The sequence below is a fragment of the Osmerus mordax genome, chromosome 8, assembly GCF_038355195.1.
Source record: "Osmerus mordax isolate fOsmMor3 chromosome 8, fOsmMor3.pri, whole genome shotgun sequence".
NCBI lineage: Eukaryota > Metazoa > Chordata > Actinopteri > Osmeriformes > Osmeridae > Osmerus > Osmerus mordax.
The window spans coordinates 6859936-6881443 of NC_090057.1; the positions used below are offsets into that span (position 1 = coordinate 6859936).

The following is a 21508-nucleotide window of genomic DNA, read 5'->3' on the forward strand; positions in this document are numbered from 1 at the left end:
ACATTATCCTTCAAGAACCAGAGTTCACTGTGAGAGAAGGGGAGAAAGAGAGGAAGAGCGAGAGAGGTCAGTAGCTTGTTAACCTCACAACAGGGACCTCTAAAAGCTGTGAATTACAACAAACACTGTTTACGGTAATACGAATTTAAGGTAATACGAATAAGAAGAAATAACAATATTAATAATACAAAAAATTATAAGAAAGTATTTAATTAATGTTGCAACATTCTAAGGGGATTACAAGTTTGATAAGAAAAAAGAAAACAATCAGACAATAAATTAATAGAAGTAGGTATAAATGTATAAATCTAAGTATTTATACAATGTTTGGGAGACATCGTTCCATCCTGGAACATCACATGGTCCAATTATTAGTGAGCAAAATATGAAGGTTCATCAGGTAGGCTGTGCTGCCTATTTGGCTGACCCAATCACTGACAGTGGGGCGCACAACGACACAATTTGCATATAATGTTGATAAAATACGCTCATCATTCTCATTAACTTCCGCCCTAAGCCGCTGATGTAGTCTTGAGTTAAAGTGAACTTTTTACAACTCACGAAAAGGGCGGAGATATGTACTTTAGCGCCACCTCTTAAACAGAGATCATTGCGAGGCAACTACAAATTGGATCCTTTTTAGAATCCGCTATCCGACGACCCGAGGAACGTATTGGTGTCGCTTAAATTAGACTGTCAGATTTTCAGGTCACTTAACAGAACAATGTCAGTTGAGCGAATATTCGATGAACTTGGACACTTTAAAAGGTACTTATATAAATCATTTAAACCGTAATTTGTGAAGTGTATGGTGAATTAAATGTTCTGTTATTAGTAGCCTGAACATTTCCTGCTGTCTCGATCTCAAGAGTAGGCTACTCCTCTTGCGGACGTTAGTTTGTTAACTTGGCTAAGAGTTTAGATCTTCCTATAGCAATTTAAAGAGTATAACGTTGTTGCTCTGGTTTTTTTGGAATAGTAAATGTTGGTTACTAGTCTTTTTGTGGCCAGACATTTCATTAGAGCTTTCAAATCTGATATTTGGGAGAGATTTCGCACACTGTATTTTTACTAGGTTTAAGATTCAGTCCAAACGCACCGACAACGGTGTTGGATTTTCCATTCTGTAGCCTACTCCAAATAAGTAATCTTTAAACTAGGCAAGATCAATTGGCGCGCTGGGAGGCATCAGTCGCCGGAACAAATATATGATGATGATCACCTCTTAAATAGGTGCAGGTCACGTGGTCACAATGCCCTATTACAGCACATGCATACAAAAGAAACTTATCGTAAACAATAAAACATTAATAGCATGTGAGATTAACAATGACAGATGACAACATAATTTAACAAACGGCAACACGTTTAGACTGCATCTGATTGCATGTTGATGATAATCCATCAGCAATGTTGCATTGTATTATAGTTTTTATGGCATTTTTGTAGGAATCACAAAAGCAAAAGATTCTATAGAAACCTTACATAAATCTTTCCACTCATTCATAGGCAGGTCATTGCTTTGATAAAACAGATTGGTCCAGTGGTGAAATGTCTTTCCATTTTTGAACCCCTCTCCTCTCCCCTCCAAGGTTCCAGGCATGTTTGTACTTTGCTGCAGTGTTCCAGGCCATAGCCTGTGGAATCCACTACCTTGCATCTGTGTTTCTTGTGGAGACGCCAAGCTTCGTCTGTGCACCGCCAGGGAACCTGAGCGACGTGCTGTACGATAACCATACGGGACGCACGCTGGAGGAGGTGTTACCTTTCTTCACACCGGGGAAGGGGCCAGTGGTTGTGCAAACGTCCAGTGGTGACCAATGGGAGCTAAGCCCTTGCAGCTGCGCTTTACGGATCAACCCTACGGACTTCACGTATCAATTTGACGGCAACAAGACGGTGTCAGCGTGCGGCGGGCTCTACGTGTACGACCACAGCGAGGTGTACCAGAGCATTGTGACGGACTGGGACCTGGTGTGTGAGAGGGAATGGCTGGCCAAGCTGTGTCAGCCTACCTTCATGCTGGGAGTGTTGATTGGGGCCCTGGTGTTTGGGGACATCGCTGATAGGTAAGCTGCTCTGGAGGTATGCTTTTCAGGGCCCACCAGTCTGTCCAACAGTCAAGTGGGAATTAGATCCTGAAAGCCAGGTGAAGACTCAGGGAGATACAAGGAGGTCAGATCAGGTCTCCGGGATTCAGTTCGGGCCCCCAGGGCTACTCCCTGGCAGCCAACATCACTACCAGCACTAATACCAAACTCTCTCTCTCTCTCTCTCTCTCTCTCTCTCTCTCTCTCTCTCTCTCTCTCTCTCTCTCTCTCTCTCTCTCTCTCTCTCTGCCTGTCATTACTTTTTTCTGTCTGTCTGTCTTGACTCTCGCTCTCCATCCTTCCCTCTCTCCTCTCCAGGGTGGGCAGGAAGAGGATTCTACAGTTCACCAGTCTGGGGCAGTTCATCTTCGGTGTGTGTGTGGCGTTCACAGGAAACTACTACTTCTTCATAGTTGTCCGCTTCTTCCTCGCCATGGTGAGCAGGGGGAGGGTGGAGATGGCCAGCATAGACAAGCCTCACTAAAAAACAGTAATGGGGCTGGTCAAAGGGGGGTGGGAGCCTAATGCTTCTTAGGATTGGTTGGCTGGATCCAGTCTCCTCTAAGTGAGGGAGTTGGATGTCTTTAACTGCTGCTGACATATAATACCTACACTAGAATACTGTCATGTGTCTGTAAGGAGGGCCACGGTCTTAGTCAAGATCAAAGAAAAATCACTAGGTCACAAGGATCTCTTTAACATACAATGGCAGAGCTATACAATTTCATATAAAATAAAAACACAATATAATATAAAACATAAATATAATATAAAATAAAAAATAATATAGAATAAAAATAATACTGAATATGTTAAAGTGACAGAGTGTATGGGGTAAAGTGACAGAGTGTCAGTTTGGAGCCTTGTTAAAAAGGCTAGCAGCGGAAAGAAATTGTTGAGAAACTGAGAAAACTGTTCTTGTGACATGAGGAGAAACTGTTCTTGTGTTCTCTTTCCCCCTCCTCTTTCTCCCCCCCTATTCTTCTCATCCTTCTTCCTTCTGTCTCTCCCTCCTTTCCCCTCTTTTCCTTTTTTCTCCCTTTCTTTTCCTGTCAGTTTTCTAGTCCTCTCTCTTTCTCTCCTTCCACTCTTCAAATACTCCCTTCCCCACTTTCCTCATCCAGACCTACAGCTGTTGGCATTCATCAATAATCACAACACTGCTCACAACACTTTAATCACACAGTTTGTTGCTGGACTTTGCCTTTGACTAACTTACCATGTCTGATTTTATACCCCATTCCCCTCACACCCCACACCCCCTTATACACCATCCCCCTTGCACACACCCCTCATACCCCACCCCCTCACACACCTCTGCAGGTGTCCAGTGGTTACCTGGTGGTGGTGTTTGTCTACGTGACTGAGTTCACCGGTAACAAGGTGCGCACGTGGACCTCCATGCACGTGCACGCTTCTTTTGCCGTGGGCATCATGGTGGTGGCCCTGGTGGGCTACCTGGTCCGGGTGTGGTGGGTCTACCAAATCATCCTCTCCGTCTGCACCTCCCCCTTCCTGCTCTTCTGCTGGATGTTCCCAGAGACGCCCTTCTACCTGATGGCCAAGGGCCGCATCCAGGACACCCAGGCCCTGCTGGACATCATGGCCCGCTTCAACGGTCTGGAGTCTGGGCTGAAGGCCACAGACCTCCTGGCCACGGAGGATCAGGGCTCTGGGGAAAAGGAGGCTATGCTTGAGTCTGGGCCTGGGCCTGAGGCTGGGCCAAAGTGTGAGCTGGGGTTGCCTGAGAGGAAGCTGAGCATCCTGGATCTTTTTGGCACTTGGAGGATGGCTGGCAGAACGCTGACGGTGTGGGCCATCTGGTTCATTGGCAGCCTGGGCTACTATGTGTTCTCCCTGGGCTCTGTCAACCTTGGGGGGAACCAGTATATCAACCTCTTCCTGGCTGGTGAGTACAGATAGGGGCTGACTCAGGTACAGCTAGGGGCAATGTGTTCAGCATGAACCTGGTAGTGATAATGATATGTGTTTTTTTACATTGCACTGTGGGTTCGCTGAATTGTCGCATTGACAGACTTGCCTACATGAACAGAGTGGCATACATGGGCAGACTAGTCTACATTGGTAGACTAGCCTACATTTAAGTACTAACTTAAATGAACAGTGTAATTGTTGAGCAGCTTCTTAGTTTTGAATGCAGGTAGTGTGCAAGTGTGTGTGTGTGTGTGTCTGTGTGTGAGTGAGAGAGACTCTACATCACAGTTACACAGGTTCTGTGCATTTATGAATGTGGCCTAGTCCACAGACCCAAACAGACCCTTTCCTCAGTGTCTAAAATTAAATGTTGCAGACTGTTGCGTAATCCTATCAGATAAACCCTTCCAACGGCAGGCTACAGGAGCTGTTTCCTAGACAAGCCCCAAAGCCCTTAACCATTACTGCCCTTTACAATCACTTTAGAAATCAGGTCTGAAACTCTGGAATGCCAGCCGGGCGGCGACGGGGTGGTGGAGGGTCGCGCACTTGATAGCATGGACAAACTACAAAGGGAGAGAATCATATTTAAAGGCACGGATCATGTGACACCATTAATTGATAGCGGGAGCGCTAATCGACCTGAACCCTAGTGACCGCCCGACCAGGGAACGGGGGGAAGGTAGGGCGTTCTTAGCGGGGGGAGTGAGAAGTGTACACTACGATTAAGCCCGAGTGCGGAGATCGGTCTTGCCTGACTGAACTTGCGCATGCTTCATTTCAACACATTTCTTGTCAGTCAATTTACAGCAACAGCTGACACCCTGACAGCTGCCACCAGACAGAACGTCTTTGTGTCACCCACTTTTGCCATCTCCTTACCTCTCCTTTCCTCGCCTCTTTATGATTGGCTGTCTGCAGGTGCTGTGGAGTTCCCCTCCTATCTGATTGGCTGTTATGCCATGGACCGGGTGGGCAGGAAGAGGACGTGTGCCCCAGCTCTGCTGCTCAGTGGGATTGCCTGCATGCTCATCATTGTGGTGCCAAATGTACGTAGAGTGTGTGTGTACGTACGTAGAGTGTGTGTGTATGTATGTACATACATTTCTGTGTGTCCGTGTTTTCTTATAGGATACAATGTGACAAACAACAAATACCACAAAGACTAACAAAAGCACCATAATCCTTTAACATCCTTTAACAGACTATGATATCAGATGTTCTAACCTCATCCATTCATGCCCAGATCTGTATGTAACCCGTAACACACCGGAGCTACAGATATTGTAATGTTGTACCCCCAGTCAGAGTTCCATAGTGTGTACAGCCGTGGCCAAAGGTATTGGGAGCAATATACATTTTGTGTTTGCAAAGCTTGCTGGGCCTTGGCATAAAATGACTGCTAACATCATTTCAGTAAGTCAGTTCTAGCCAGGTGAAACCACTCTATCATTCTGATTGGATTTTAAGAGCAGATTGACTGCTGTAAAAGGGGGGACTATTTGCATATATTGAACAGTTTCGCCCCAAAAAAGCTTTAAAAATATGGAATGTGCCTTATTGTATTCCAGTATTCTGTAGAAACATGTGAAAACATTTTCCTCAAATATTGAACCAGAACACTTTGCAAAACACTTTTGTCATTGTCAAAACTTATGGCCATGACTGTGTGTGTTCTGTGATATACGCAGGTACGTGTGTGTTTAGGTGCTGGTGGTTTTCTGTGTGTTGGATATGAGCCATAACTCCCAAATAAAAAGTGCCTTTGACCCCAGAGAACCCAGAGTAAACAAAACCAGTGAGCAAGCATCAGGACGTCATCAGGTGAAAATAAAGGCTTCCAGGGCAGGAGATACATAGAGAGAAAGAGAGCTAGAGAAGGGTTAATCAATTACAGCCGTCTTGAGCAAATATTAGCAAAAACCTACAACAAATAACATAAAAACTGTGGTCTAAAAAAGATCACACAGGATATATTAGTATTACATGGTGTGTAGGAGTATAGTATATCTTATAAAATGGATTGTTTCAGTTTAGGTTGACACCAATTTGGGCCCAGGTTGGCTTTAGGTTGGCTGTATGTTTTTGCTCCGTAGCCGGTACTAGGCTAGTGCTGGGTCTGGAGTCTATGTCTTTAGCCCTGGCAACAGCTGGCTGAGTTTTGACCCTTCAGCTGTGTGTGTGATGGCTTGAGGAGATCCCAAGGAACAGAGCTCTTTCTACTGACATAAAACACAGGCACACAAACACAGGCACACACACAGGCACACAAACACAGGCACACACACACACACACACACACACACACACACACATACACAGGCACACACACAGGCACACAAACCTATGCTGACATTGATACGCATTCACACAAGCACATGCATGCATGCACACACATTGGTTGTGTTTATAGTGTTATCTTTATCCCCCCTGTCCCCCACCCTATCTTTCTCTCTCCATTGTTCTCTCCATTCTGCTCTCCAGGATATACAGGTTTTAGCCATCATCCTCAGTATGACAGGCAAGTTTGCCATTGCCATCGCCTTTGGACTAATTTACCTGTACACCTGTGAGCTCTACCCTACCGTCATCAGGTACTGCACACACACGCACACACACACACACACACACACACACACACACACACACACACACACACACACACACACACGCACACGTCTCTTAAAGACATATGATATACCTTACACACTGTATGATGGTGGTCGTGTGTGTGTGCCCAGGTCCCTTGCGGTAGGCAGTGGCAGTATGATGTGTCGTGTGGGCAGTGTGGTGGCTCCGTTCTGCGTGTACCTGGCCGACATCTGGTTGTTCTTACCTCAGGTACCCTCCTCCACCTCAGGCACCATGTGCTTTACACTCCGTATAACTCACACTGTCTCTGGTTGAATATTGAACTACTGTAATAAAATGTAATAGCACATTCCTGTTCTTATCCCTTTTTCTCTCTCTTACCTTGACATCTCTCCTTTCGATCCTCTCTCCCCAGCTGATTGTGGGGGTCCTTGCGTTCATCATCGGTGTGATGACCTTCCTGCTACCAGAGACCCTGGGGGAGCCCCTGACTACCACCCTGAAGGAAGCTGAGGCCCTGGGACGCAAGCCCAGCAAGAGGATCCCTGACCTGGGGATGGAGGATGGAGTAGAGATGATCCAGAGCTCCAACCACCAGATCAAGGCCTGAGCTGTCAGCCAACCAGGGACAGAGAGAGAGAGGGAGAGAGAGAGAAGGAGAAAGAAAGAGAAAGAAAGAGAGGAAATTAACATAGATGGCGCCCAAAAAATCAAAAAGGGGAGTAAAGAAAGAAACCAAGGCGAAAGCAAGGGTGAGGTTTCTACAAATGGAAAAAAATAAAATGAATACAAAGTACGCTCAGGATCCAACCAAACAACTTCTCATTTGGATACTAAAGAAAACTTTCAGATGAAATATATTTTTTACATCGGCCAAGAGACCAATTATAGAGCAGGGACACCACCCTTCCCAGGAGCCCAGCTTGCTGTTGCCAGGGACGATGGAGCGCGAGCAGTTCTGCTGTTCGACAGATGCCACAGATGTGGTAGTCGTGTGCCTTAGCATCATAGCAACCAGGGAATTTACAAACAGCATGAAGATAATCAGTTGCATGTGTATTTGTGTGTTTGTGTGTGTGTGTGTGTGTGTGTGTAATGAACAAAGTGAGAGTGGTGTGAGTCTGTGTGTCTCTGTGCTCGTACAGTGACACAAGTGAACTGACAGATGATTAGATGACCGCTTCTCTACAGCTATCATGTGAATAGATTCCGGTGGCCATTTTGAAGAAGAAAGAAAACACGCATAAATGCGTAACCACAATAACCAGGCACTAGTTATAGAATCTCAGGGAATCTATTGTGCAGGATCTCACTGTGATGTAATCCTTAATATTCTCACTGTCCATCAGTGTTGTTTACCAATAATTTAAGTTGAGCTATTGTGTGTGATTGGGTCATCTGAAAATATCCAAGCTATATACTGGTGTCCATATTTAATACAGTACTGTATTAAACTTACATGTCTGTGTTGGGACTGCTGTATTATTTAGTTAAAAGAATTCTTGCTTCCAACATGTACAGCTTGCGTGTATAAGGACCATATTTGGACCAAATACAGTGATTATTAACCCATTGAAAAAACGACACCAGTTTTTAAACAATTATATTACATCTGTTACTTATCTCATGGAAATACTGAGTCTTTGACTTAAGGCACACAGTCTGTTTAGTCTTAGCCAGTGAAGTGGTTGTTATGTCTTTTTGTACTGAGTGGTTGGCATGTATTTTTGTACTGATGTAAGTTTAATTATTATAATTTATTTTGTTGAAAGAAATTAAAAGAAAATGCCTAATATGGCCTTGTTGGAATATATAAAACCGAAACTTCACACCTTCAGACTTTCACTGCAAAACTTTATACTTTATCTGTTGGTCAATTCTAACATCAGGATCGCATGTACGTGGCCTTAGACAGACTGAGTAATTCTCTCTGGTGTTTGTATGTGTGGGGATATGTAGTGTTTGTGTAGCAAACCAATTCACTCGCACAAACACATGTTGTGATTGAGTTACAGTATAGATAAAAAGAGAGAACGTTTGATCTACAGCCTGTTAACCTCATACGCACGCACACACACACTATAAAAAGATGATACAGATATGGTTAAAAAATAACGACAGACTCATACAATGGCCTACACATAACTATTTGCAGCATAAGTCTGTACAAGTTTACCTGAGGACCTGCTAGTGCGTAAGTAACTCATCTTTCAATCTGGGGTAGGAGATAATGCCCCCTGCTGGTCATTTTAGGAGATACTTCACAGTAACACATTCCAGACCTGGATATATATTTGTCCTCCAATATGTTTATCTCATTCAATCTTCTAATATTACTCTCCAGGTGGCGTAACAACTGTAAGGAAGGCTGTATCCTTAACTTAACTATCTGCCCGTTGGATAGATGTTAGTAAAGTAAATGCTTTTAAGTCAATAAACTTAATGTAAAGAAAATGTAACTAAAATAAATAATTGTGGAAAGAATATTACGTACAAAAATTTTGTTTAATTCTCTGATATCTGAAAGAAAAGAAGAGACGGTAACTGCAATTGTTAGCAGATTTTTATTTTCAAAACGGACAAAACAATAGACTCTGTTGTAACCTAGTTTCACTAATCTGTAGCTGTTTCAGTTCATTTTGGACTCATTTCTGTAAGAACCAGAATAGGCTTCTTTGCTGTAAGATCCCAACATATTTAACGGTCGTAATAAAACATTTTCTTTCCTGAGAAGCTTATATGGAATTTCTGTGAATACATAATAATAAATTAAACTGTTGAAAAGAGAATGTTAAAAACAATGAAAAATAGACATGCCTATATTACACCATAAGGGTTGCATGTCAAATATACTGTACTAATGTCTGATAGGAGCTTAATGACATTTGTTCTTGCAGGGTACAGATACACGAGCTGACACTGTTGGCTAAGAAGAAGACAGGGGATCTGGAAACAGCAGGGATCCATGACAACCACCAGTCCCATTCCATCTCCTTAGTTATCATAGTTATGTGTAGGTAGATTTATTGATTGGTTCCAGAAAAAACAAGAGGATTTTTAGTTAGGAGTGGCTAGAAAACAAACAATCTTGTATTAAAGGAACTGGGGTGTGATCAAAGCACAGTATAATACACATATTATGCTTCTAACAAAAATTCTGTTCATTTGCAGATGTTTAACGCTTTGGATTAATCAGGCCTTCATGGTTTGACCAGTTTTTGGAGATAAATTACTGTAGCTGTGTTAATGGAACTATAACCAAATGTTCCATGTTTATGTCAATGGTCGGTCCAAAAATATCATCTTGGCGTCGCTTTACATTAAAGGTTACACTAACTACCATGTAACTAAGTAGCAATACTAATAGTTACAACATTGTAGTTACAGTACACTTCAATACGGTTGAACTTGATATGGGAACCTTGGGCTTCCAGGAGTAAGTGGATGTTAAAATGGTTTTGGTAACACAACCTTCAACTTCACCCTTACACCTTTTTGTTACTGTGCCTTCTTACACTTTTGTTGTAATCTATACCACTTGATACAACTTAATTATATCGCGATTACTATGTACTTACACAATTAATGTAATCTTACTGTAAAGTCTTGCCATCCTATTAATTAGAGATTCAGTTAACCTGATTGGACCCCTCTAATGTTTTGAATTTGCTAAATCTCAACTTTCAGTCTTATTACACTGTCAGTGACAAATACTAATGTCAGAATCCAATCACAGGCTCACAATTTGAATTCTCTGAATTCATAGATAAGTGCTCCTCTGCTTACAGTTTAACCCTCATAAGTTATCCACAAGTATACAGATATGAATCACATAAACTATAGCTGGATTGATGCAAGTCACCCCCACATGTTCCACCCATGTGAGGAATGGACTCTTCCAATCTGGGTTCATGTGACAACAGAGACCCAAGAAGTGAGGTTTGGCACTTTGAGAAGTCTTGGATGACTGTTAAACAGCATTCAAGGTTTGGTTGTAGTCACATGTAAGGACACCTCCCTAGTACAGGATGTAAGGTGAAGAAGAATGAAAGGGATGACGAGGTTGGGGAAGACCTGGGACTACTTCCACTGCAGCGAGTCCCCCGTCTCAGGCACTCCCCCCCCCTCCCCCCTCCCCAACTCTGAAAATGCTTCCTAAATCGCCTCCATATATTTTATTCATATCTCACCTGGAGATTGATCCACCAACTAGGACAGCCTCTTGGATCAAACAAATAAAAAAACTAAGGGACAAAAACAATGGATCTTTGAAGAAAAAAATATTTCCCATTATTCTAGTCAATATTTAAATATGGCAGTTTGTCCAGCTGCCCACCCACTGCCATGGTCCTCAAAGGCATGCGGAGAGTCCAGGACAGATGCAACAAGGAGCCCGTAAAAACACGGGCATCAGGATCCACACACCCCCAACCTCACTTCCTCTTCCTGTTGGGAATGCTGACAGACAGGGCATATCCCCACCCCTTCCTGCCACCTCCAGCTAATCACGGCTCTTTCCACAGGCACCGCGGCAACACTCAGGGCTGCACCAACCAGCTGTTGGCGTCCTCCAGGTCGGCCTCCAGCTCCTCGTCCTCGTCCAGGGGCTCAGGGGTGTGGAACTCCAGCTCTCTCAGAAAGGATGCCTGGTGGGCGGGCGGGCGCGAGATGGACTTGAGGCCGATCTTCTTCTTCATGAGGTGGAACTGGTCACGTATGAAGTTGTAGAAGTCGTACTCGTAGCGCATGCGGTGGTAGAGCACCTGCAGCGCCTCCAGGGTGGGCGTGTGCTTACGGACTGTGCCTGTCATGTTCCCCATCTTCCTGTAGTCTGCAGGAAGGGGCAGAGACAAGAGGGAGACCGCGGGAAATGAGTGAAGTGTGGGTTAAACGAGAAAGCATGAGATGAGGAAACAGGCCCACTTATGACAGAACACAAAAAACGCAAATGGTTGTGAACTAGCCCTTTATAGGCCAATAGAATTGAAAAAACAAAAACATTCTTTAAGTCTTCCTCTGTATGTATGTGTGTGTATGTGTGTGTGTGTGTGTGTGTATGTGTGGGTGTATGTGTGTGTGTGTACCTGGGCTCTTGTAGATGCCCAGCACACCAGAGAAGTAGTGAGGTAGGAGTCTCTCCAGCAGGAGCAGCACATCTTCCAACTCCTCCAGGATCCCCACCAGCAGGAAGTTCTCTACAACGTTCTGCTTGGCCCTCTCCAAAGCCCACACCCCTGGCTCCCTGCCAGAGACAGAGAGACAGAGAGACCGAGAGATTGTGAGGGAAAATGATGTGTAACTATCGATATCCTAACATAATCAGCACAACATGAGAACATTTTTCATATTTGTCCTCTATTATTTCATCTGAAGACATGACTTCATCATGGACCTGACCATGCAGGTTGTAATACCTGCACTGTGGGTGTTGTCCACAGAAATACGGGATGATGTAGAAAAGTCTTGGGTTGGAGCATTCTGGGTAATTCTCCAGGATGCACACGTTAATGTCCTGAGACAGAAGGATCAAGATCAGCACGGAAGTCCAAGTCAAACAAACCATAACTTTATTTGTTGGTCTTACTTATTGACTATTGACACACACAGTACACCCACTTCTTAGCGTTATGGTTACTAATGTGAAAAATGCATGATTTCTGAATATTGGTTAACAAAGTAAATGTTTCCAGTACAAGTCAGCCCCACACCACTGCTCAAGGTTTGCAACCAACCTGGATGCAACATTAAATAATTTTCCCTAGGGGGAGCCTATCACCTTGAAGATGAATGTAGATAAAATGAAGAACTTCAGTTAATTTAAATGTGGATCATGAAATCATAAGCTCTCTGAATATTTTCTATCAAAGTATAATGCAGACATGTCATATAGGTCTACATGATGAAGGGCAGCAGAGAGAGAGAGAGAGAGAGAGAGAGAGAGAGAGAGAGAGAGAGAGAGATAGAGAGAGAGAGAGAGAGTAAAAAGAGTGGAGGGAAAGAGAGATAAAAAAAGCACATGAAAGAGTGAAGTCAACCATTCTGTACATATGTACAGTGTGTGTGTGTATGTGAGAGAGAGAGAGTGCAAGTGTGTGTGTTTGTGTCAGTAACACAAACCCAAGAGTCAAAGCCATGTCAGGTGACGTAAGCTTTATAGATGGCAACCATGCCTGAGCAACATAACAAAAACACGTGAAAGAGCGACAGGACAAACACACACACACACCACACACACACACACACACACACACACACACACACACACACATAAACTTAACTGTAGCTGTGCAAGTGTGTCTGGGGAATAGGGTGTTGACAGATGAACAGTGAAAAAGTAGTATGAGGTCTGGTGAGAGGGTCGGTTCTCACAAGCCTAGCCTGGCCTCACTTTTACATGGAAAAGGATCATTGGTCAAGTTAACCACCCAAGCAAAGATACTCCATCACAGGGGATAAGCCATGCCAGACAGAACCAGAGGCCCAGGACCTCCTAGCCTTGGTGAAGCCCAGAGGGAGAGCCTGTTTCTGGGGTGAGAGGAGAGGGGCCAGGGGGTAAAAGCTTGGGTGACTTGGAGTGAAAGGACCCTACACTGAAAGGAGCATAATGTTCACAGAAGTTCACACACACACACACACACACACACACACACACACACACACACACACACACACACACACACACACACACACACACACACACACACACACACACACACACACACACACACACACACACAATGGGAGGTATTCACCATCCTTCAACAACTTGCAGATTTATTGAAAGTTTTAATATGAGTAGTATTTCCATTTCCACATGGATCCAGGCAGTAGGTGCCCTCCATCCCCTTTCTCAGGCTGCAGGCCAGCTCCAGCTAATTAATAACAGTCCTGCTTGTCACGCATATTAAAAAACTTAAGAGTAACGATTCATGTGTCACCTTGGCCTCTGACTTCACTCTCCAAAACACACATTAATCACACTTAGACTACTTACTGTACACATACATGCACACAGACACTCACAAACATGTATACACACACAGGCAGACACATAAGCCAATACAGTCGATGAAGGGGGCAGGAGACGGAGAAAGTGCCAGAGAGAAAAGACAGAACTAGAATGTTCAGGAAACACAGCCATGATGACATCAGCGTGGTTGCAGGATGTGTGAGGCTCTCTCCTGGTGAGTCACATGACCCTGGGACACCTATGAGCAGCCCTGTTAACATGTGGTCACTCTCTAGACCCAGCTCAGTCCCAGACCTGCAGGAAACATCTGCTCTACCCAAGCACACCTGACAGAACAGCTCTTTGTCGCCACGAAAACCACACACACACAAATAACAGCACTGAAACATCAGGATAAAAAAATTGAGAGAAAAAGAATAAGGAGAGTGAGAGAGAGATACTGGAGAACACTGTAACCAAATTTCTCAAAGAAGACAAGGAAAACCAAAGAAAAAGCAATTTACAGAAATCAGGTTTCCAATGCGGCTTTCTAATGCAGAGTTGTATTTGTCATTGCTCTCCACCAGGGGATGCAAGGTCCCTGCCCTAAAACAGACCAACGAGATGCAAGTGTCCAGAGATAGTCTCAATGAAGCCAACTGCATCACACTCCACTGTTCTTCATCCAAATTCCTGTTGCTTTTTCTTTTCAGGAAAAAATCTTTCTCAGGAAACATTTGTTAGGATGTTCTGGAATGGTAGTTTGATGGAGTCTCCGGTGGGAGAGTATGTCTGAGAACAGAACAACTGGGACTACCCCTTAAATAGAACATTTGTAGAACACAAGTATGTTGTGCATCAGACCACATGCATGATCCTAGTACAAATACTGCTCTCTCTGTCTCTGCCCCATCCCCTCTCTCTCACACTCTCTCTCCCCATTCTTTGACTCATCCTCCCTCTCTCTCACATTCTTACACACACACAAACACAGCAACACACAGCATGAGGATAACAGGAGTCCCCCCCCCCCCTAGTCAGACTTAAACACCCCAACACGTCCCACCCTCCACTCTCCACTAGCCAATATCTCATAAACAACAGATTCAATTCTGGAGGCGAAGCTGTTTCTCAAACCGGCCAGAATCAACTGAAAAATTTTTTTTGAAGCAGATAGAGAGAGAAAATGAGATAGAGACAGGAAGTGACACGTGTGATTGTCATCTCCCCCCCCTTACACACGCACGCACGCATGCACACACACACATACACAAACACACTTGGACCCCTGCCAAGCATGCCCCAGCCTCTTGTGTGACACCAGATACAAGCCCTACCCACGGTCTAGGGGACCTCAGGGAGGGCAGTCACGCTCATTTATACAAAGCAACGCAGACACACACACACACACACACACAAACATACACTTTCACTCTCGTGATGGACAATGCCCACTCCGTGCTTGAACAAAGGGAAACCCATTAGTATTGGAAAAGGCGCCTGCACACAGTCACTGGTCCAATTCAATTGAAGATTAATGTTCCATTCACTTCTGAGGTGCCTGGAACTCTGACTGAACTGCTGCTCATTTGAGTGTGTGTGCATATGGGGAGGAGGAGTCCATTCAATTGTCTATCTGTGTGTGGGGGGGGTGTGGGGGTGGGGCTGGGAGTGGGTTGGTAGAAGTAGTGGCAAGTGAAGTGCTCAATGTTTCCATCACTGTTCAATAAAAGGTAGTAAAAGTATCAGACCATCCTCTTCTTGGTTGTGAACTGGCGTGTCATGACATGAGGACGGCTTGCTGCCAGGGCATCATCCTTCAGGAGTGTATATATATACTGTATGTGGGAGTGTGTGTTTACACACCTGCTTAACTGGGAGCATTGCAGGTTGGTGTTGGCGTTGCTACAATATGTCAACACTTTACCTTCCCTCAATTGTCTCTCTCTCTGTCTCTGGGAGTGTGTCCTTGAGTTTGTGTTCAGAGGGAGTGGCCACTGCAGAAATGTTGCAGTAACGAGTGCATCAGGAGTTGTTCCTGGGTCAGGGGGCCGACAGTTGTTTCCCAGACACCTTCTCTACTCACTCCTCTACACACTCAGAGGCTGCTCCTCTCACACACTCAGCTACTCCTGCTCTCCTCTCATCTCCTCTCATCTCACCTCCTCTCGTCTCCGCCTGTCCTTTCCTCTCCTTCCCTACTCCTATCCTCTCCTCTCCTCCTCCCCTCTCCTCTCCAAAGGGGGGAGGGGGGGGTCTGAAACAGTGTGACATAGTAGACCATGTAAATATAGACAGGCACACACACACATACACACACACAGGTAAGGCAGCCAAAGTACCACATTATCCTAAGTAAGAGGGGCCTCTTGTGCTGCATAGTTTAATAACTCAACTCACGTGATCCTAACCTCCAGGGGCCCTCAGCAGAACTTAATTACACACAGTCAAACTCTAGACAGAACTACATCCACTGTTTGCAAATGTTTTATGGCTGTTGTTGAGTATCTTTGACAACGCAGGGGAGTCTGTGAGTGTGTACATGCATACTATGCAGTTATATAATAATTTGTGGCAGCACTCTTAAAGAATGGTATTGCTAGTGTGTGTGTGTGTGTGTGTGTGTGTGAGACTCTATGCGTGACTGGGGAGCAGTAAGGGGAATTCCTCCTCAGTGTTGGCGCACTACGTCTGCTCCCAGATGATCTCAAGCACCTCACCACTAACCATACAGCACACATCACCTTCACAACCTCAGTCATTGTAAAGTAAGACACCCACTCTATTCAACTCACATGAATCAAATATAAATGACAGTTTCAGTGTACAAAGTGTGGCAACATTTGACATTCAAAGGGATGAATGATCAGCCATGACATTGTGAGTGTGCTGCTGGGGTAAACACAGCCCCAGGTCTACATGTTCCAGACAGGGAGTCTGTCATTTAAGAGTCGGGTCTGTAATTGAGTCTTTCGTAGACTAATCAGGCAAAAGCTCTGGGCTGGTAGCTCCCTGCCTCACTATAACCCTCATCATCCCTCAACTGCCACCATCTGCTCCTCTCCTAACCGTCGTCATCCCTCCTCTGCCACCATCTGCACCATCACACCCTCACAGCTCCAACACTTCCGGTTCGCTGTTACGTGTAAAAAATAAAAAAAGACTCCAGTTCTGAGAAACATTGTTGACGCGGAGTGAAAGACAAGTTGTGTTGAGTCACTTATTCAGTTTCCTTATGAAAAGTAGTTCATCAACTACTGTGGAATCATCCCAAGGCTTTCTGGTATTACAGCAGACTCATGACTCATGGCTCCAGGACATCAAGACGGGACTAACTGTGGTTAAGGATTCAGCCCCAACTAACTAATAACCAAACAGACTGAAACAGAAGTGAGCACGTTTTCATCTCCCTCTGGTATTCTACACCTCGACGTCTACGTTCTGACTGACTGGGCCTTGGGGTATTGAGGCTCAGATGTGAAACATGACGATGAGACATAAACGGATGAATGGAGTGATGGATGGGCGGATGTACAGGATGGCTGGGTAGATGGATGGGCGGATGTACAGGATGGCTGGGTAGATGGATAAAGGATGGTTTGGTGGACGGATCAATGAATGGAAGATGGCATGATGGACAAAGGACCACTAAGGATGAGTCTCACCAGGTATCTCTCATCATCCTTCATCCCTGGCGTGCGGATCAGGTGGTTCTGCTCGCCCCGCCAGTCACCAAAGCGTCGGAAGAAATAATTGGAGAGGAAGCGGTTGATAGGGTCTCTGATGATGTTGATGTACACTGGCTGTTCTATTCGAAATCTGGGAAACATGGACAGGCAGACATGTTCACCATTCATCCCTACAGAAGCAGTACTGGTATTTTCAAATATTCCACATTGCATGCTGTCCAAAACTGTATTTTGGAGTTACAAAGGCGAGTTTGATGGATTCTTGTCAGGCTAGTGATGTTTCTATTGTTACCTGGTGAAGTTGAGGAAGTGGACATGTCTGGTGTACAGGAAGGGTTGGGGAATGTTACTGATGTTCTTCATAAGATCCACCTGAAACACACAAAAATTCACATTAGTCACAAACTGTTCTAGAAAGTACTACAAAAGGATTCTCTTCTGAAGACAACTTCTCTTACGGAATGCTTCAAGATTAACCTGTAGTCTACTTCTCTGTGAACTGTTACCCTGAACGCTGGAGGATGTTTGCACGGATGATGGCAGATCTATCGTGTAATCGTGTTTCACGTCTATGTGGCATAATCGATTTCGAGTTCCCCCGCCCAGCTTGCCAGGGGCTGGCGTCCCAACGGTGGAATACGACCCATCACACTCCTAGATGATTGTATTAACGAGAGCTAAGCCACAACACATGTTTTTGCTCGGTGCCACAGCACTGTTCCTGGAGCCAGGACTGGAAACATGGACAGTACAAGACATCCACCCAAAACACTGTCCTCAGGTTTCAGAATGGGAGGAAAACACAAGGTAGAAGACGACAAGTGAACTGAGTTCTGCACACAAGCCGTGTCTAATCTGCGCTCCAGTGTGGGTTCTTGTTGCATTAAGGGCTGTGACGTTGATATATTTTCCAGTTCCAAAATTGCATTTTGTTTTAGTTTCTAACTGACTGGGACCAAGTAAATAATCTTAGTGAACCTGACCTTGCGTCATTGCTGCTCATTCTTGGACAGTTCCAGTAATCTATGTATCCATGCATATGTACACAGACAAGCCAGTCTGTCTAAGGCCCTCGTTAGGCTCCAACTGGATAGCCTCCTCGTCACCAATATCCAGTATATTTCCACTCACTCTCTCCTGTCTTCCTTGGGGTCTCTTTCTCGCATTCTTTCTCTCTCTCCATCACTGTCTCTCATGAATGTTCTACTTCAAATGAATACCTTTTTTACCTTCCAACTTCCTTCCCCTTTCTTTTTCTCTCACTCTGTCTCTTTCCATTCTCCCTTCCCTCTTTTCTACAGAGAAATCTCTACAAAGCTAATACTAGTCCAGACCAATTAGCTCAGTGTTGATCCCCCCCCACTTCCTCCACAAAAGTCCAGCCCCATAGGGCTCTTGGCTGACGTCTGGGCACTAAACAAGTTTGGGTTGATTTAAGGGAAACGACAAGGCTGCCCAACACCCCCTCCCCTGTTTGTGTGACCCGCCCCGTCCACAGAGTCTGGCCAATCCCCCTGTCATTTAGGAGGGGAGGAGGAGGGCGGGACGGGGGGAGAGAGTGAAAGTAGAGGATAGTCTGGGATTCCAGGCATACTTCCTCCCTCCACACCCCTACCCTCATCCCCTCTCTTCCTGAGCATACGGCCCCAAGGCTTCCTCACAGGGCCCATCTGACGGCTGGACTGGGGGTGGGAGGGGGAGGCAAGGGGAGGAGGAGAGGAGTGTAAATAGATTGAAAGCGACTGCCAGCTCTGCTCCACCCCCCACTTTGTAATCTCCTAAAATCTCCTTCCTCCCTTCACCTCATCCATTTAAAGATGAACAAACATGGACAGGCTCTCACCTTATCTCTCGCCTTCAGCCCAAATCTACCTCCCTCTTTCTCCTCACCCATTCAACTATATCATGCATTACAGTTTTTCTCAATTGTTTACACACAAATACTGGTACTTGAGACACAATGACCACAACATGTAACTCATGCACCAACCCCATGAACCAATTCTGCTAAACTACAAGCACAATTCCTGCTTTACACTCAAATTGCAGTTCTAAAACACACTTTTTTCAAAACACTACACACAATTCTCTGCATTTGGAACAATTTTCATGAAGAAAATCTTTTGTTTTCACAAGGAACACACTGCCATTCAAATACGCACTCTGACTCATCGCAAGGACAAACACCTGTCACACAGTTTTACAATTAGCAATCAGAGCTTTAGCATAAAAGGGCAACAAGTGACCTCTTCTGTTTTTGAGCAATGGATGCCAACATTGGAAACAGAGGCAGAGGAGTGAGAGTAAGAGGAGGAGGACGGGGAGGACGAGGATGAGGAAGGCCAAGGACCATAATCTCTGATGAGATCCGAGCCGCTTTGGTTGACCATGTAGTCAACCATGGTCTAACAATGAAGGAGGTTGGGCAAAGAGTACAGCCAAATTTGAGCAGGTACACTGTAGCATCCATCATCCGGACTTTCCGAAATGAGAATAGGTAAGAAATCTACTCTCACTACAAAATTGCAGTAGGCCTACTGCATATCAATACAGTACTCAATGAGTACAGTAGTACAGTATTGCCTGTGGACTGTTCTGTAGGACTGTACAAATAAAGTATGTTTCAAGTATTTGGGAAATGTATTCCTACTTTGTATTCCTACACAGTATTTACAGTATTTTACTATTTGTTTGGCAGAACTGAAAGATTACCAACACAAGGTGGTCGGGAACATCTTCTGTCTCCTGAACAGAAAACTGAAATCATGAACATGGTCCTAGAAAATAACGCCATAACATTGCGGCAAATACAAAGAAAAATAATAATAATGTAACTGTGTACACTATACAGTAAATGATTATGTTGTTTTGTATGTAGAGCACTGTATGTGCAACTTTGTGTTGGTTGGGATGTACACTGCTTACATTGTTTTTCTGGGAAAAATACGTAAAATATATTTGTTACCGTGTATTTCTGTGATCTGAGTATAAAAACAATATTCTCAATATTTTATAACACACTGAACAAAAAAAGGCCTAAATCACTATGATGATAGTGTTTTACATTGAGCACATCAGTGTTCAAATGGTTCTTATAAATGTCGATTCATATGATGGGTTGTGTGTGTCATTTGAAGACAAAATACCATTTTGAGAAGAAATAACATTGTTTTGAATGTAAAGTTTAATTTTGCAGGAGAAGTGAGGGGTTTTGCCCATTGTGTGTGTGTTTTCTTGATTTGTGTGTAGAGTTCTGAGAGTATGAGATATGCATTCAGAAAATGTGTGTAACCAATCGAGAAAAACTGTAGTATGTTCTTTCAAAAAAAGAGTCTTTATTCAGAGTCAATGACTAGGCTTGTAGAAAAGTTAAGGTAATCAATGAACTGCATTGTAGGTATAGTATGTTCAGTCTACTGGTCCAAAGCAGAAGCGAGCTCCTTGGTCTTTGCGTACATGTGGTCGGTGGTTACAGGAACAGACAGCTGCTCTGGCAGCATCACGTCTATTTGCTGGTTCTTTTCGAGAGAGTGACAATGCAAAATTCCACTTAACATTTATTAAAGACTTTGTGATGCCATTTCTGGATGAATCATAAACCTCTCTCTTTCGGTCAAAACATGTTTCCCCGGTACAGACACAGTCAGGACATTATGCTCTGAGGGTACACGGGGGAGAGACAGACAAAGAGAGAGACAGACAGAGAGAGAGAAAGAAAGAGAGAGAGAGAAAAAGAGAGAGACAGAGAGAGAGAGAGAGAGAGAGAGCGAGAGAGAGAGAGAGAGAGAGAGAGAGAGAGAGAGAGAGAGAGAAAAGAGAGAGAAAAAGAGAGAGAAAAAGAGAGAGAGAGAGAGAGAGCGGGAGAGGGAGGAGGGGAACTGTGCCCGCTTGGCTAACCAGGCAGAGAGCTTCAGATCAGGGCAAAGCCATTAGCAGACCACTAGCTGAGCCAGCAGCCCTACAGATCGGTCCAGACCCAGCTAGACAGAGGCTAATGAGACCAGGCTCTAAACTTAGGGCAGTGTGTTTGTGGATCTGCATAAATCAACACATGCACTTGCACATACACACACACGCACACACGCACACTCACTCACAGTGGCGAAATGTTGAAGGGTCATTCAGTTTTATGTATTTTTTCTTTCTTTTTCCAGAATCCTAATGACTATAATGGAATTTTGACAGTACACAGCCATGCTTTCAGATTTGATGAATGAGTAAACAAGTTGCTGATTAAATATTAGCTTCAAATA

At 44.4% G+C, this 21508-nt stretch overlaps 2 protein-coding genes across 2 annotated transcripts in view; one reads left to right on the forward strand and one right to left on the reverse strand.

Annotated features, from left to right (window-relative positions):
* Positions 1-667: 667 nt before the first annotated feature.
* On the forward strand, positions 668-8410 carry slc22a16 (solute carrier family 22 member 16). The gene is made up of 8 exons (XM_067242447.1): positions 668-768; positions 1593-2069; positions 2409-2526; positions 3414-3999; positions 4947-5074; positions 6510-6619; positions 6767-6866; positions 7033-8410. Exons 1-8 carry the CDS (start codon positions 725-727, stop codon positions 7225-7227), a joined length of 1758 nt encoding a protein of 585 aa, XP_067098548.1. The 5' UTR covers positions 668-724; the 3' UTR covers positions 7228-8410.
* A 757-nt stretch (positions 8411-9167) lies between these two features.
* Positions 9168-21508, reverse strand: part of usta (uronyl 2-sulfotransferase a) — a 44424-nt gene continuing 32083 nt past the window's right edge. Inside the window, exons 4-8 of the mRNA XM_067242448.1 lie at positions 17548-17627; positions 17232-17385; positions 12032-12129; positions 11702-11859; positions 9168-11448 (exon numbers count right to left, since the gene is read on the reverse strand). Coding sequence (XP_067098549.1) covers positions 11156-11448; positions 11702-11859; positions 12032-12129; positions 17232-17385; positions 17548-17627 — 783 coding nt within the window. The 3' untranslated portion in view covers positions 9168-11155. The remainder of the gene's footprint in view (positions 11449-11701; positions 11860-12031; positions 12130-17231; positions 17386-17547; positions 17628-21508) is intronic.